General features: G+C 40.2%; 1 protein-coding gene across 5 annotated transcripts in view; it reads right to left on the bottom strand.

Annotated features, from left to right (window-relative positions):
- The window catches only part of PPP2R2B (protein phosphatase 2 regulatory subunit Bbeta), a 493,312-nt gene that overhangs the window by 465,924 nt on the left and 9,042 nt on the right, over nucleotides 1–18,346 (bottom strand). The window contains exon 1 of one of the 5 annotated variants that reach the window (XM_017872310.1): nucleotides 2,149–2,621. The exons of the other annotated variants lie outside the window; for them this stretch is intronic. Coding sequence (XP_017727799.1) covers nucleotides 2,149–2,227 — 79 coding nt within the window. The 5' untranslated portion in view covers nucleotides 2,228–2,621. Of the gene's footprint in view, nucleotides 1–2,148; nucleotides 2,622–18,346 lie in introns of those variants that run through there. 5 annotated transcript variants of the gene reach the window in all.

An 18,346-nucleotide genomic window follows, 5' to 3' on the forward strand; every position in this document is an offset into this window, starting at 1 on the left:
CTACAGGGTGACACGATTGCCAATGATATAAACACACACACACACACACAAACACAACCTCAGGCGTATTCTGATATTTTTTTCCCCAGACAAACTTTAAGTAAGTATAACTAGTTTCTGGTGACACAGTGATGTGTTTGAAGAAACCACTCATTGCTTAAGGTAATGTGAAAAATAAAGCAAACTTCAATATCTAAGAAAACGCATGGGGCATGGGACTCAAAAACAGATGGCACCTATCATGTGCAGAGCATTACAAAGAACTTTATTCAATGGTCACATTTCATCTCAGCATCCTTGTTATAGATAAAACTGGGCATAGAGCAATTAAGTGACCTGGCACTGCTTGCTTGGCACCTTGGCACATAACTCATGTCTTTTCCACTATGTCCCAGAGTCTCCTCCATGATGTTAATGTTTGACAAATGCTATTTTCCTTACCCATTGTCTTTATTAGGTTTACAACAAATTTAAATACATGCCATTCTACCCTCCCATCCTGAAATCTGGTGATAGTGGGTGAAGCAGAAACTGTTTTGACATAAGCAAAATGGGGTTTCCATTTTAATGAAATAAATCAGTGAAATTTTATTTTCACAAACAACTTTAAAAGTTCTTGTTGTTGCGGTGTTTTTTTCTATATGATATAGGATGTTTCATCTGAGTAATATACAAGACAGCAACTGAGTAGACCAAGTGTTTAAATTTTCAAAGTCTAAGCAGGCAGGAGAGGACAGGAGAACCAATCAGAAATACAAAAGTCATCTAGGCAGTTTCTCTATGGCTTCAGATCTTTAGTATTGGAAAAGTTCTCCTGGAGATTTTGGTCCATGCCATTCTTTCATTCCTCTCCTCCCCTCAATATGGATAAGGACTTACTAAGTTTCTCTCCATGAGGAAGAAAAGATTTCTCAGTGAACTATTTCCTTTTGCCATCAATACATTTTTAAAGGGAAATATCCAACTGTAAAAAAAAATCTATGAGATATCAATGTCTAGGAAAAATACCACCCTCAGTCTCAATTCAAGGGTGATCTCAAATGTTTACTCCCTTTCATGAAGGTACTCATAAAAAATTACCTTATGGTATAATACATGCTTCCTTCATTTTAAACACACAGCCCCCAATCTCAGGAGTCTACTTGGAGGATGAAAACAAGAGTGGGTTTTCAGAACAGGCTTGTCGCCAGCTCAGTTCCAAGACAGTGTGGCTAGACATGAGTTGGAGTCACAGCACCTCACCATCCTCAACCCTCTTCAATCAAATACCACTAGCAGGACAATCCTTAAGCCTTAAAAATGCCCAGCCAGTTGCTTTTCTTGAAATTGTTCTTTTTCTAGGATATGTCAGATCTAAAACACAGGCAAATCACATAGAGAAGGCATATAACCAGCTTCTGACTATAGAAATGTTGAATTCTGCAGTGCTTAGTTGAAGGGGAATTGCCAGAATGTTTATAGGGCACACATACACGTATGCATAGCATGCTAGGTTAGAAGGCAGCAGAGAAGGTCCCCAGAAAAAAACAGGAACTGGGGAAGGTATAGAAAGCTCAGCCTACCCTCTCTTCAAAGTATTAACTTAGGACCCCCAGAAACCACATTTCCTGTAGGTGCCGAAAGTCAGCTGTGTTCTTACTGCTCTGCAACCCAAGTACAGACTCCAAGTGAACCAATCCAACAATCAACAGTCCCTAGTGATGTACTAAGCTAATTTCTATTTTGCTAATTGCTTTCTTGGGCATGGACCAAGTTATCAAACAGACAGTGACAAAACAGAGAGCTCGGAAAGATGTATGTGGCAGCACCTACTGATTTTTTTTTCCTTGACACTAGTTCCAATGACTTGTTTACATGTTAAATGAAACAAGGAAAATTGGCAAAATATTTCTGAGTTATTTTCCAATTAGCTGTGTCAGCTTTGAGATTACCTTTGCAACATTATTCTGCTCTTCAGAAAATACTTCCCTTTCCTTGTACAAGACAGACTGATTTTAGAAGCAGATCTAAGTCTGTCGGATACAAGCTTTTGCCAGGAATGACAGTCACCTAGTAGCTACAGAAAGCAGCATCAGCAGAACCTGTGGGAAGTCAGACACCAGCCCACTTTTCCCACCCACCCAGATACTCTCCCTCTCTGGTCTGTACCTTCCGTGTGGCAGCTGGAAGAAAGGATGGTGTTCGGAGGTCTGAAGATGTAAGGCAGGTAACGAGAGAAGCATTTCATCTTCCAAATAAAAAATAAAAAGCTAAATAAAAAAACAGTCTCCTGAATCCATAAGGATTCTCTCGGCCTTTTAAGCTGGCTACATCACCAATATGTTTATGTAGGTTCTTTCCCAGATTTGCAAAGCTGGGGTGCCAGAGGAATAACTGGAGATGGGTCCCATTTTGCCATCAGCGCCAGGAAGCACTGCCTTACATTTCTGCATGCAGCTCAAACTCAGAAGCCCCCAAGCAAGCCGGGATATAGCCTCTTCATTGGCTGAAGCTCCTCCGAGCAGGATTTGCTGAGTAAGTCAGTCCTGCCTGTAAACACACGCTGAAATGCTCTGCCTGAAACCTCTACCTTTTCCCATGTGGTGAGTTTCTCTTTTCGCAAGAGAAATCCAGCAGGATATGGGAGTAGTGAGGATAAGTGACCATCTCTTATTTAGCTGAAAGATCAGATGAAACAAAGACAGCATAGTGTTCCGCCCTGGAGAGAGATGGCTGTTAAAAGGAGCTACCCGTAATGCCATGGATCTCAGGAATATTAAAGTACAGTGCAATGAAATGGGTCTCTGTCCTTGCTTAATCTAGATTTAGTTCTATTTTTTAAAATACTAAAGCCCAAACAATAGGACCATTTATCATTTAGGTGAAGCCCAAAGCTGGGTTGAGTAGTCGGTGACAGAGGGCTAACACAGATAGATTCTGTGTTCCACTGCTGCCTCTTTCTTCCCCTGCCAGCCTTAACAGTGAAGCAATAACTTAGTTCTGAGTTATTCACTCTCCAAATAGAAAGCCACAACACAAGATAGAGACTAAACCCAAAGGAACTGACCCTTCATCAATCCATGTACCCTGATGGCATTAAAAAACATGGAAAAACTAAGTTGATCCAAGGATTGCACAACTTTACCAAAACTCCGAGCTTTCAAATGAGAGAGAGAGAGAGATACAGAGACAGACAGAGACAGACAGACTGATATTATTTAAGGACATGACCAACCACAAGGTATAAGTAATTTGGGATGGGGAATTGGTTTGGTTTTGGCCCATGAAATAATAATGACTTTGGAAACCCTATCACTGGAAGGCAAGAAAGCACAGGGCTTCAGTTTGGGGTTTATAAGTTCTGTCAAAGACACTATTGTATATAATGAAGAGAAAGAGACAAATGTCCTTCATGCCGCATTCAGAGGCACAAGGAAATGATTTAAATGTCCATAAAAGAAAACCAACATTTCCCTGAGTAAGATTTTAAAATAAAATAAAAGGGTTCCTTGAAAATCTGATGGAAAAATATTTAAGCCTTTATGGGCTCTCTTCCTTACAAAAATATTTAACTCAGCATTGGAGAAATGTGCTGGTCTACCCAGGAGGGAAAAAACAAAGTCATTAGAGTGCCAGAATAGCCCATGGTCATGTCAATCCATTCCCCCACCAATATGCCACCTCTCTGGCTCTTGGACTGTTATGACATGATGACAAACTGCTGGCAGAGTCGGGCCATTTAGTTCTGCAATAATCATATAACCTCCTTAGACCCAGGACTTGGCAAGGTAGGGCCATCCTAAGTAAGGTGCTATTTAAACAATGCCTAAGTGGTCTGGTTTGTTTGTGTAAGTAATTTCAAACTTGCAACACAAGAGTACATGTAGGAGTGTCTTCCAAAGAGATACTTCATATCTAACCTCTGGCCCGCAGGGTGAGAGTAGAAGGAGTGTGGGCTTTGGGTTCAATCTGACCCGGACAGTTTGCAATCCAGTGCATTCACTTAGTGGCCAGGTAGAAATGAACAAACTTTAACGCTGCAAACCTCAGTTTCTCTATCTATAAAATGGGAACAACAGCAAGGTTTTCCTCACGTATTCTTGAAAGAAGTGAGACAATAAGCATAGCGATCTGGCACACTGCAGGCACGTGATAAACCACCAATGTTGCTGCTGTTAGCCTTCTCTGAGCTTCTGTGCCATACACCAACCTAAGAGTAGCGGAAGAGGGGATGTGCTTTAGAGGAGTGATGCTGCAGTTAGACAGCCAGGGTTTAATCCTGCCTTAGACATTGACTCACTGTGTGATCTTGGGCAACTTACTTAACATATGTTAGCCTCATTACAGGCCTAACAAGGATAATAATAGAATCTTAAATGATATTGTTGAGGACACAATAGGATAGTTCATATAAACGGCTTAGCTCTGCGTCTAGCACATTGTAAGTGCTTCCTAAGTTTAATTACTATTGTCTATAACAGTAGTACCGGCTCTTAATTACTGTATATTACTTTATTTACTTACCTATCTCACCTAAATAATGAAAGTGCAAACTCTTGAGGGGAAGATCAATGTCTAATTCATCTTTATATTCCTTCTGCCTCACCCAGTGCCTGCACAAAGTAGATAGTAAATATTAGGTGAGTAAGTGAATGGATGAATGGATAAATCAATATATATGGGTAAAGCTTCTAGAAGATATTTTATACTTTTTATGTGTGTGTGAAGGTCCTTTACAGCACAAATGAAGTGGATTTGAGCCTATCATAAAGCTGGAATAGATCATTCTTTATGGAATTTTTAAATAGACATGCTTCAACTTTAATTGTGTATTTCAGTCTTAAATAAATGGTAGGCACTTAGTGAATACTTTCTAAGTCAATAGTAGGCACTCAGTAATTACTTCCTGAGTGAAAAAAATACTCACTGAGGATGCTGGCCATAGCTATCCGCAAAGAACTCAATAAAAACAAAACAGAACAAACACAACACTGTCTTCTCCATTAGAAGCAAAAAAACAATGGGACTAGAACTCAAGTTCCAAATAGGCCTCTCCAAACCAGCCAATACCTCTTGACCTCAACTGAAAATATGTTTTCAATTCAAATCTAAAATGATTGATCTAGTGTAAGGCCTAGGCACCTATCTACCCACATGCAGAATGGGCAAGAGGCAGAAAGAACAAATTTGAAACTTCTTTGGACAGGTGAATCTGCTGCGGGTAGTTTGCACTGCACCATTTGAACTGCTTCAGTGTGCTTCTTGTCTATTTGATTCTCTCAACAATCCCATTTTACAGAAGATAAAACAGGCTGGGGGGATATAATAATTTATCCACAGGAGATCCCATATTTCCCCACTGGAATCACCTGATGAGCTAGTGACGAATGCAGATTTCACAGTCCTCAAGCCAGTGGATCCAGATTCCCTGGGGATAAGAAGTGATTCTTCCTTGAAAGTTTGAGAACCTCTGGAGTAAGATGTTTAATTTCACACTCTGGCTTGACAAGTTTGGGTAACGGAAAGTTTTCCAAATACCTTTGTCCTAAATCACGTATCCAACAATTTGTTGCCACCCTGATGATGTATCAGGCTGAGTGATGGGGACATAGGATATGAGATACCACTGCTGCTCTAAAGAAGTGCATATTCCAGAAAAAACAGAGACGAATGAACTGTTTTAATACAGCCACATATGGGCTATGACAGCAGGAAGAGGATATGAAAAGATTCTTTGGGATTATAAAGCCCCAAAAGGTCAATGTTAGAGATCCATGTTTTTGCATTAGGCATTATTTATAAAAAAATAAACAAAAACCACCTCCTGTTAAAAGGCAATTATCTTACTGGGAGGCATAGCAAATGAAGAGTTAGCAGTCATTAACTCTGTAAGTGGCATTAGTCTCTGATACATCTAATGTTGTCACAGATAAGAGCAGGGTCACCAGGAGAGGAGAGGAATGGTGTCATTATAAGGAGAAGGGAGGATCTAAAGCAATGGCAGAGGTTTCTGGAGGGAGAGCCGAAGAGCAGAAAGAGGTCTCTGAAAGGGAAACCAGGAGCCTCAGAGGAAGGAAAGATAAAGGTGACCCATTTAGGTGCCATGTGAGAAGGCCCCTTGAGTGTGGCAGAGCAGAGTCCAGAGACAAGAAATTTCTCCAGATGATTTCTGCATGTCAGGTTCTGACAGTGGCAAACAAGCAATTAATTGTGAGTTTCTTGAGTGCTGTGCTCTGGACTAGGCTGCTCTAAACTTTTCTTTAGACTGACCTCCTGGGAGAGCAGAAGCAATCATTTTTGCCCTGCCAAGTCCAGCTGGAGCCCCTGCCTCGGGGCCAGTGGACTTGGAGTCTCCTAACTGCCTGTTCCCACTGGTCCTAGTCTTGTTGCCTACTTCATTGAAGCCCAAGTTTTACAGAAAAGTTACCCTGATAATTCTCTCTTTGTACGTTTTTATAACCTCCTTTGGGGGAAGGTTCATCATTACAGTTTTACATTTTGCTATGAAGGAAACTAAATCCCAGGAAAAAAAAATTAGCTTATTTAATATGAATCAGGACGAGCCTGCCCAGGTTTTTACTCTTAAGTCAAAGCAAAGCAAATTCCTACTCCTTCTTCAAATCTTAAATGAAGTGCCACATCTCCGGGGAGAGGTTTCTTGATGCCTCAGACTGGATCAAATCCCCCTCTTACAGACTCGCACACACCATGTTCCTCTTTTAAAATATCGTTCCTTATTGAGCATATTTACTGAGCACCTGCTTAGGCCAGGCACTGTGTATAGTGCTAAGGAATCCATAGTAAACATGATGATAAAATACCTACTCTCAGCTAGGTGTGTTAGCTCGCCCCTCTAATCCCAGCATTCTGGGAGGCCGAGGTGGCTGGATCACTTGAACTCAGGAGTTTGGGAGCAGCCTGGACAATAGGGTGAATACCCATCTGTAAAAAATATACAGAAAATTATCCGGGTGTGGTGGTACCCACCTATAGTCCCTGCCACTTGGGGGGCTGAAGCAGGAAGATCACTTGAGCCTGGGAGTTTGAAGCTGCTGTGAGCCATGTTCACATCACAGCACTCCAGCCTTGGTGACAAAGTAAGTGAGACTCTCTCTCAAAAGAAAAAAGAGAGAGAAAACCTACTCCTCCTCTCTTCTTTGGGTATAATAACCATTCCTAACATACACAATTCCTGAGCTGCTGTGAGGATTAAATGAGGTAATCCAGTAAAATTCTTAGAATTCTTTAATAATTGCTGTTTAGTATCTGACACCCTGGCCAGACTCTAAGTTACAAGAGGGTAAAAATTTGACTTTTTTTCTGCTGAATTCTGAGATCAAAGTTTGCTGCCTGAAGCATAACAGGAGTTTGATAAGTACATGCTGGATTGAACTGAGCTGAATTGAGTTGAGCTGAAGAAAGAAAATTCTGACAATTTCCATCACACTTCCTACACCCACTAGCCAGTGTGTAAAATTCACAACTTGTTAGATTCTGGCCTGAAAGAAAGAGGATCCTCTCTGTGGTTAGTTCATTTACCCATTCATTCATACAATATAACCTTTTTAGCAACTATTAAATGCCAGGCACTCTTCTAGGTGTTGGGGATACAGCAGTAAATAATATATTGAGGTTTAGTTCTTTGAGCTTATATTCTCAAAGAAAGAGGTAGCCAATAAACAAACATTACCTCAACAAGGTTATTTTAGGTGGTGAAAAGTAGAATGAAGGAAATAAAGTGGAACATGGATTACAGAGTGACTGCTTTGCTTGATGGTCAGGGAAGGCTTCTTGGAGGAGGTGACATTTGAGTTGAGGCTGAAAGACAAATTAATGGCTAAGTAATGGGTTTGGCCCTCTCATTTACCCCACTATAGCCTGCAATTTATCCTCACAGAGATTTCCTCTTCTAATTTAACTAACTACCTACATATTTTAAAAATAGTTTATTTAACATTTGTTTCACTGCTTTAATATAAGCTCTAGGGGGACGCGTCGTGTGTTGTCTTTCTCACTCATTACATCCCCTAGACCTAGCAGAGCAGTCAGGAGTGAGTTGATTCATATTTCTGATCGGCAGTCTGGACTGATGATTCAGCCAGCTCTCTTGGCATGTGACTAATGCAAGAGAGACGTGGGCAACTACAGATAAGACTGAAGAGGACTTTGAAGATGGGGGTCGGCTCCATGTAGAGCAGCTGCTACCAGGCAGCAGGGGGAGAAATAAAGCCCAGTGCCTCACAACAGAAGAATTTGGCTCTCATTAAAAAGAACGAAAGAAGGAAAAGCACAATAAAGCCAAGCATGTTTTCCACCAAATTTTCTATAGTAACTCTCATAGTACCTAGAAAGAGTAGACAAATAACATCTCCTAATTTACAAAGGGAAGTCAGAGCAGGTAGGCAACAGGGTTTTGTGTATCTGTTTGTTTTGCTTCTGAGCCATGGAAATATGATTTGATTTTAACAGATGATGATAATGCAGTCATGTGCCATAATGACATTTCGGTCAACTGTGGACTGCAAATATGAAGGTGTCCGCATAAGATTATAATACTGTATTTGTATTTTTCCTGGACCTTTTATACGTTTCGATATGTTTGGATACACAAATGCTTGTCATTGTGCTACAACTGCCCACAGATTTCAAGACCATGACATTCAGGACTGTACAGGTTTGTAACCTAGGAGCAATAGACTGTACCATCTAGGTTTGTGTAAGTGCACTCTAGGATGTTTGCACAATAACAAAAATTGCCTAATGATGCTTTTCTCAGAATGTTTCCCCATCATCAAGTGATGTGTGATGGTAGTAGTAATAAGAGCAACCACCAAATCTATATTCATCTGAGTGACTAGGTTCCAGTTACTCTGCTAAGCGCTATACCTAGAATATCTCATGGAATCCTCTTGAAAAACCTATAATAAAGTAAATATCATTATTTTATCTGTTTTTAGATGAGGAAGTTTACACAGAGACATTAAATAAAGTCAACTGCAAACAAGTGGAGGAGGTAAGATTCCAGTAAAGGCTTTCCGCTCACTCCTCCCCTCAGGCTGTCCCATGCCACTGTGTTCTCTGAGTTGCCTGATCTGAACATTATCTCCCCTGCAGTCTAGTATAGGACATGACACCAAGACTGAGACCAAGATTTTGTATCTACTTATTTGGAACTTGTGGGTATTTGATTAGGGTTGGGCAAATTTACTTCTGACCTATTTGAAAGAAAGGGTTTGCTAATGACTACCATAATCATGTAGAAGAAATCTAGCCAAATCCACACACTTACCTATCAATGCCTCCAGAGATCCAATATGTGCTGAAAGTTTGCTATTCCTAGGACATGGTGCCAAGGACTGTAAGACTAGATGCATGTACAGGCATATAATGTAAAAGGGAGGGAGGGAGGGAGAAAGGGGGGAAGAAGGGAAGGGGGAAGAGAGGAAGGAGAGAAGGAAGGAAGGGAAGGGAGATAGAAAAGAAATATAAAATCAAGTAATAAATATATGAATGTTACAGAAGGGCCAAAAGAGAGTAACAGATAAAGTGCAAAGTAGAAAACTCTCACACCTAAATGGAACATTGGGACAGAATCCAAGAAGACTTCCTGGAGGTAGTGGCATCTGAGATAGGCTATGAAGGAGAAGAAGAATTTGCACGTATGAAGATATAAGTGGGAAGAGCCTTCTGGTAAGAGGTAACAGTATCGGTTTTATTAAAACAGCTCAAATTCACTCTTTCTCCTATTTACTATAAATTAATATAATTATAAAAACATATTTTAAATACATAAAGCAGATTTCAGCTGCTGTATTTGGGCTATGCACTTATTAGCTCTCGTTTGGAAAAAGTGGACTTTAACATTTCTTGTCCAAGCGGGATAAAAAACGTTCCAATTATTCAGTACACATAATGCCTTACAGCCTTCATAAAAAGAAAGCATTCCAAAGCAAATCCCGAATGTGCTTCCTGTTCTGCAGAGAAAAAAGAAATGTCCTATCTGCTTCCTTCCCAGACATCTCTGCATTTTAATTAAATCATGAATATTATGACAATGAACCAATATTCTGATATTAAACAATATTTTAAAAGGATAACTGTGACTCTGATATCTATTTTGGCCTTAGAGCCTTCCCCAGGATTAGGCAGCATATTTCTTTTTGGACAGAAGAGAATGTTAGAGGATTTGAAAGGAACCCAGGACATGAATCCAGGTGGCAAGATCTTAGTTTTCTGACCCGTAGTCTACCCCTTAGAGATACAGAGTAGGCATTTGAGTAATTGGGTTTAATGTCTTTTCAAGAAAACACTTTTAACCCAGTTTCCCTCTTGATTCTGAGAGGCCATGATAGTAAATCTTTTAGGAGGTAGCAGGGGAGAAAATGCTGTACCCGTTGTTCTTACAGTAAGGGACCAGATTTGCTCATTCAGGGAGGACCTTCCCCTGGGAGTGTCACACTGCTCACAGCAGCTTGCATGAGAGTTCTGTTTGGCCTGCAGAGTATTATATTTTCTAATTCAAACTTCATGCCTTTAAACAGGGTATGTACTCAGCAGTTCCTCTACATCTTGATTACATCTGGAGAGATTTACACAATTACCTTTTCCTTTGCTGTTTCACTCTATGAGCTTTGCTTTATGGCAGGGTTTCTCAACCTAAGCACTATTGATATTTTGGATAAGATAATTGTTGTGTGGTTGTATGGGGGAGATGGGGCTGTTTTAGGATGTTTAGCAGCGTCACTGTGCTCTGCCCAATAGATGCCAGTAGCACACCTCCCATCTCCCAGTCAAGACAATCCAAAATGCTTCCTGACATCAGTGAACACCCCCGAGGGTGCAAAATTACCCTCCCACACCCTAGATTGAGAATCACTGCTTTACAGCAATACGGCCTCAGAGACCTGGGCTGTGATAATGGACACATTAATTGCACATTAGGCAGCATAATGAGGGTAAATAATATTTTGATTAGAAGAAAGGAGAACCAAGATCTGTGTGTAATTCTTCATGCCTTAGTTTCCTTGCCTCATTCTCCCACAGGTCTGGTAATATAAATCTAAACAATCTAGTATATGAAACAATATTTGTAAATGTGTTTTGAAAACTTAACCATATAAGATTGTTACCATTTGGTCTTACCTAGCTCTTTAGGCATCCACTGATACCAGCACATTGAAAAATGGCAGCTCTATTCTAGGATAAATCATTTAAACTAGAAGGCATTCCATAAACCAAGTGCAGTGACAAGGAGTTGAACTTAGAAGTGAGAAATGTCACTTTGGGCACAATAATGAATTTTCTTGGAGTCTCCTGTCTTCTTGGTATTTCTTACTGTTTGGAAAGCTAGAATTCTTTCATTTATTTAATCATGCATTTATTCAATATGTATTTGTTAAACATTAGTATATGCCAGGCATGGTGCTGGGCACTAGGAATGCTTACACAACTTGTAGTTGTATATCAGCAAGCAGTTGTAGCAGACTTGTCTTCATGCAGAGTATGGACTAATAGAGAAAACATACAAGGAGCAAGAAAATGATAATGCATTTGGCAAGTGTATGATGGAGAACATTCAGCACCTTCTACGAGGGCCACCAAGCTCAGAGGTCAGGGTTAAGAAAGGCTTACTTGGGAAAATGAAACCAAAACTGAGATTTGAATGATGAATGGGCGTTGCCAGAAAAAGGGAGAGTGAAAATATTTCTGGCAAAGGGGATAGTATGTGTGTCGTGCTGGAGGTGGGGGGATATGGCATTAGAGGACACATGGAACAGAGAGTACATGAGGAGAATGGTGAGTGAGGCTGGGGATATCCTAAGAGCAATGAAACCTAATGAAGCTTTTTGGGAGGCAAGTGACATATGTACACACTGGAGATACTACTCTGGATACAGTGTGAAGAATAGACTGGAGGTAGTCAAGACAATAAGGAGAGTGGGAGTAAGCCAAAGAGGCTGCTCCAATATCCAGAGAAGAGAAGACTGTGTCCAAAGTAACATAGTGGCAATGGGGTTGGAGTGAGGTCGAGGGATTGGAGATACTGACCTAGTTAGAGAAAAGAGGGAAAATGACATATGACTTAGTGATAGAGTGCATGAGTATGGCTGTTCAAGGAAGTTAGGAAGGCAGAGCCAAGAACGATTCTTGGGTGTTTGGGAGGGCTTTTGGAGGAAGCAACTGGAGTTAACTACAGCCATTGCTACTATTGACAAAAATGAAAGAGTTTATGGGGCGCCTGGTGAGTATGGGTCCATGAGCTCAATGCCAACAAGCATTATCTCCTTTAAATCTTGTTACACCCCTGTGAGATAGGATGTATTATTCTCAGGACTCCAAGGCTCAGAATAACCTGTTCCAGGACCCACACATGGTAATAACAGGGTCCTGATTTGGGCTGGAATCAAACCCGACAGACTGACTCCAAAGTCCGGTAGTTAAGCCTGCTCTCTTACCCACCACATAGAATATTATTGATTCCCTTGAATGTTTACCTTCTAGGTTTAAATCATAGGTTTTCTGGTGACTAAAGATAGTTTTGGAGGAACCATTCAATCATTTAAGCTCTTCAAATCTCAGTTCCCTCTGCCAAAATCTAGGTATTGGTATATCTCCTTTACAGGGTCTATGGAGTAAGTTAGTGCTAACACTAAAAATGACAGAGCAAGCATTTATTGAATGCTGACTGTATTCCATGCTGCGTTGTAAATACTTTACATGTATTAGCTAACTTAATCCTCACAAGAGCCCTGGATGTAGCTTCAGTTATTATCCCCATGTTACAGATGGAGAAACTGAGGCACAGATACATTAAATGCCATACTCATATAGCAGATTTGCTGGAATGCAAACCTGGGTGAGCCTTTTTGGAGCCTGTGTTCTTCACTATGGTGTCATGCAGCCTCTGCTAAGAAGTGAGACCTTAAAAAGTGCTTGACACACCGAGAGCCTAGCACCTGGAATGTTAGATGTGCTCCGTGCTGACTATCATTTTCCTTCAGTGTTAAGCTGATCGAGTTTTCAATAAGTGCCAGGCACTGTATTAGACAAATAAGATAGACATGGCTCCTGTCTTAATGCCTTTCTTAGACTACTAGAAAGCCATTTCTAATCATGATTTTTTTGTTTGTTTGTTTGTTTGTTTTGGTATCATCAAGCCTCCCTTGCCATGAGAAACTGGGAAATGTCAGCAGTTTCTGAGGAAGGCTTTAAAGAAGGCCAGGGAAGCCAGGGTTCATCAACAGCCAAATACACAGCCTGAACCACTCTGCTGATGTGATTAGCCTGGGTGTTGGCCAAAAGACCACACCAAGGCCCTTGGAAGGATACTGTCTTTCCTCCTTTCATATTTGTGCATTTAATCACCACCTAGGTTAAAGAAAACATCTGGCTGATACAATAGAGGTAGAAAATGCTAACATCTGCTTGATGGTCAGGAGGTTTTCATTTTTTATTGACAAAAGTTGTCTAAATTTATAGTGTACAACATGGTGTTTTAACATATCCATTACCTCCCATACTTATTATTTACTTCTGAGAACTAAAAATCTCCTCAGCAATTTTCAAGTATACAATACTTTCTTATTGACTGCAGTTACCATGTTGTACAGTGTATCTCTTGAATTTATTCCTCCTGTCTACCTGAAATTTTGTATCCTTTGTATCCCCAACCTCCTCTTACCCCAACCCCTAGTAATTACCACTCTACTCTCTGGTCTATGAGCTTGACTTTTTAGATTCCACAGATGTGAGATCATCTGGCATTTGCCTTTCTGTGCCTGGCTTATTTCACTTAACATAATGTCCTCTAGATTCATCTGTGTTGTCACAAATGACAGGCTTTCTTTCTTTTTCCAGGCTAAGTAATATTCCTTTGTTTTTCCACCAGAAGGGATATCAAAGAGAGACTCTAATCCTGTAAGGCCACAGGGGAATCTGAGTGGTGGAAACATTAAGTAGTAATGTGGAAGAGGAAACTCATAACTTCATTGTGTCTGTTTTCCTTTCTGTACCCCACCTTCTCCGTCTATAAGTGGGCAGATCGTCCAGAAAAGATCTCCCAGTTTCCTTCAAAGGAAATTCCTTCAAATTCCAACATGCTATGAATCTAAGTGTTTAATTGCACAGTTTCCTATTTGCTCATTAACATCATGTGGGTAAATAATACTTGGATTAGGTGTAAGAAGTGGTAATTAATTGTTCATGTTTGTTGATAATGTAGAGACAACTAGCTGTCTGTAATTTCCTTCCATTTGCTCCTAGAACCCTCTACAGGTGTTTATTCCTCTTCCCAAAGATGAAGTGTAATCTTTGTGAGGACTCAGGTGTAAATAATCTTTTTAGTAAACACATGGATCTGATGGCCATTTTAAGTTCATTTAGAGAGAGTTTACTAAGCAAATATTAAACATTAAAAAAACAATGATCTGGGTGGTAGAATGATGAGCCATTTTTATTTTCTTGTTATCCGTGTTTTCATTAGCATCACAGCTAACATTTACTTAGCATTCACTCTGTGTCAAGCACTGTGCTTTGTATAGATTATTTTATTTCATCCTCATGTCAAGCCTATGAAGGAGAAACTACTATTTTCCCATTTTACAGAGAAGTAAAGTGAAGTTAAATCAAAATAAAGTTATGCAATCTACTCAAAGTGACACAGAAAGTCGTTTCATTGGGATTCAAACCCAGGCCATCTGTTCTAGTTCATTCTCTTAACTGTGGTAAAGTCTTTCCAGTGCTCTCAAGTTTCTGTTAGAAACACAAAGAGTATTACTTTATGTGGAAAAAAAAATGCAAGTTTTAAAAGTAACATTGGCGTTGTTTTAAAATAAAGTTTGTTATTTATTTTTTTCTGTTTTAGTTTCTTGAATTTGGTTTAAACTGCTACTAAATAGCAATCTTTTTAAAAGACATCTTCAGCATGCTGTAAAATACTTTTTAGAAAAATATTCTCTCTCAGGTACATCTGATGAGAAACTGCGCTTTACATGAATCATTGACTGAAAAAAGAAGAGGCACATAAATTCTGAAGCATGTGTGAATGGTAAGCTGTAAAAAATTGCCATCAGTTTTCCTTGGAAAATAGGCACTTAATATCAATATTTGGAAATCATTACTGCTTGAATATCATTGGTATAGACCTGCCAACATAAAATTACCTGGTATATTTGATTAATGGTGTAGAGTGGGAAGTGCACATGGACAAATGACTGTGCCATAATTTGGGGAAAGGTTGCTTTAAATCGTAATCCGAAAAATCACTCATGAAACAATAGATAATAATGACCCTTAAGAAACAGCTAATAAAATTATGGAAATATCATCCACAGTAAAAAATAAAATGAAAAAACAACAGATCTTATGTTCCCTAAACTGTAAGCTGAAAGGACATGGTCAGGTCTCAAGGCTGCCAAATTTAAGTGATCTCAACAATGCCTTGAAAATTGCTTTTAGGCACTGAACAAAACTGTAACATTTACAAATTCTGATGGTGATCCTGGGCAAAGATAGCACAGTGAGCTTCAGACCACAGACAGCATTTTACTACGAGAGGGGAGGTATGAAGACCTCTACGTTGGAAGCAAAAACAAAACAAACGAAAATAGTTGAGTTTACAGGTGAGGTTTAATTTTCACAATACAACTATAAGGAAGATTATGTTACTGAAAATTCTCCATTGAGGTGAAATGCCCTAGGATTTAGGTCCTAAAACATCAGAGTACTTCCATGCTTAGATCCTGAAAGCTTCCCATTGTACCCAGAATAAAACACAATTATTTACCATGGCTTGCAAGCACACACCTGAACCTGCCTCTGTTTCCCTCCATGACTTCAACATAGACTCTTCCCCTACTGACCGATCCAGGCATCCTGGCCTTCCTTCTGGCCATGCCTGGATTGTTTCTGTCCAGGGTCTTTGCACTTGTTGTCTCCTGTGTCTAAACACTGTTCCCATGGGTTTTTTGAACATGGTTTCTACTCATTATTTGGGTCTTAGCTTAAATGTCACCTCTTCAGAAAACTCTTCACAGAAAAGCCATTTAATAATGTAGCATTCCCCATTCCCTCATTTAGCCACTTCCACATGAGTTGGAGTCTTGCTCTGTCACCCAGGCTGGAGTGCAGTGGCACCATCTTGGTTCACTGCAACCTCCACCTACTGGATTCAAATGATCCTCCTGCCTCAGCCTCCTGAGTGGCTGGGATTACAGGCACCTGCCACCACACCCAGCTAATTTTTGTATTTTTAGTAGAGTCGGGGTTTCACCATGTTGGTCAGGCTGGTCTCGAACTCCTGACCTTGTGATCTGCCTGCCTCAGCCTCCCAAAGTGCTGGGATTACAGGTTGAGCCACCACACCAGGCCCACTTTATATTCTTTATAGCATGTGTCATCATTGGAAAATATCTTGTGTCTTTGTAAGCTTGCATTTTCCAGTGTCCACTTCTGCACTAGAATGTGAGCTCCATTAATACCACAGACCGTAGCTATTTCGAGGGCTGCTGTGTTTCCAACACCTACTGTCCAATATATATTTACTGAATAAATGGATGAATAAAATGCAATATTCTTAACTCCAACCAAATTGGTATAAAGTTAGTTATACTCTCTTTTTTAAAGCTCTATATGATAGACTAAAAATAAATATACTAAGAAAAAGGCATAATGTTTACTGAAACCTTGAGCAAATAAACAGGAACCACCCCACAATGTCCATGTGCTTAATTATTTATTCTTGGCTTTTAAATTCCATTAACTAATAACATAGGCAGTAAGTAGAATGATGCTGAGCCTGCTTAATGAGCAACATTTACAAAAACCCAAGTGCTCTTCTCACACACCTCAGGCCTCAGCTTCAAGACAAGTCAGTCTAGAGAAGCTTGGTGTCTGGATTTGCCTGAGCCAAATGTTTACCCAAGAACAAGACAATGACCCACCACCCTTTGCACAGTGGTAGCAATAGAACTGGTTAAGCCTTATCTGTCTCTTTTTCCTGTAGCTGATACTATTGTTGGACTACCTTGAATCGCATCCTCATTCCTTGCTGCAAAGCCTAGATTCTGTTGTGGCATCCTCCACTCAGGGATGATGATCCTATTCCAAACTCAGATGCAAGCCTATTTGTATAAAGCTAGTTATGTTAATCCCATTCTCCTTGCCAATGGATGGCTTAGAGGTGGGCATCTGCTGGGAGGTGGAGATTGCAGTGAGCCGAGATTGCGCCACTGCACTCCAGCCTGGGGACAGAGCGAGACACTGTCTCAAAAACAACAACAACAACAAAAACAGAAGTGGGTATCTGACTTAGACTGTGGCAAAGGGGACATCAAAAGAAATTTTCTAGGGCTATCAGAGGGAAAAGGTTCCTTTATTCAAAAAAAAATCAGAATGTCCTTTCACTTGACGTTGTTGGTTTATCTGAGTGTGACGCCTAGAATTGCAGCAGTTGTCTTGGGACAAAGCTGACATTCCAAAGACAGCAAGGCAGGGAGATGGAGAGGATCCGAGTCCTCTAAGCTGCGCTTCACCTAGGGAATTTATCAGCTCGGGGGCTCCCCACCTTGTGACTTATTATGTGAAACACTGTATTATTGCAATAACCTTTCAACCGATTCCTGCTTCTGACAGTGGTCCCTTAATCGAGCTGCTGCTAGAAAGAGCGTTTTTCTACTAGTGGCTCTCTATTTCATTCAGGCAAGAGTCCAACTATTTATAATGGGTTATAAGGTCCCTGTCTTGCATCTGTCTGCCATCATCTGTCTCCATCTTTCACAACTTCTTTCTCTGCCTGCTCAACTTCAGACACACTGGCCACAAGTCCAGTCCTTAAACATACCAGATGAGCTCTTGCCTCAGGACATTTGTACTGGCTATTCCCTCTATCTGGAACTCTACTCCCCAGATATTCACATGACGATTTTTTTTTTTTTTTTTTTTTTTTGCCTTCTTCAAATCGTTGCTCAAATGTCATCTTTTGCATGAAGTCTTGACCATCATATTTAAAAGAGAACACCATATCCCTGCACCCCCTGTTGGTTTATTTTCTTGCATTTGTAGCCTCATATTTTATATTCCACTTGTTTATTATATCTATTATTTAGCCCCTCCACTATTGAATCTCCAGGGCCTAGAATGCCAAGCACATAGTAAGTGCTCAGTAGATATTTGCAGAAGAGGTCATTCTTTTACTGTTCCAGATATTTTGATAGCAATTTTCTGTTGCAACTGAAAGCATCTTGAAAACACGATGGATTTCCCTTGAGTTGCCTTGATGTCCTGTGCCCTGCAGTTTCAAGACAGTCAACCATATCTTAAACTTACAGTCTGTGCATCTAGCGGAAGATGAGCAGTAAAAAAATTGTTG

The sequence above is a fragment of the Rhinopithecus bieti genome, unplaced genomic scaffold (genome assembly GCF_001698545.2).
Source record: "Rhinopithecus bieti isolate Rb0 unplaced genomic scaffold, ASM169854v2 scaffold_757, whole genome shotgun sequence".
Taxonomy (NCBI): domain Eukaryota; kingdom Metazoa; phylum Chordata; class Mammalia; order Primates; family Cercopithecidae; genus Rhinopithecus; species Rhinopithecus bieti.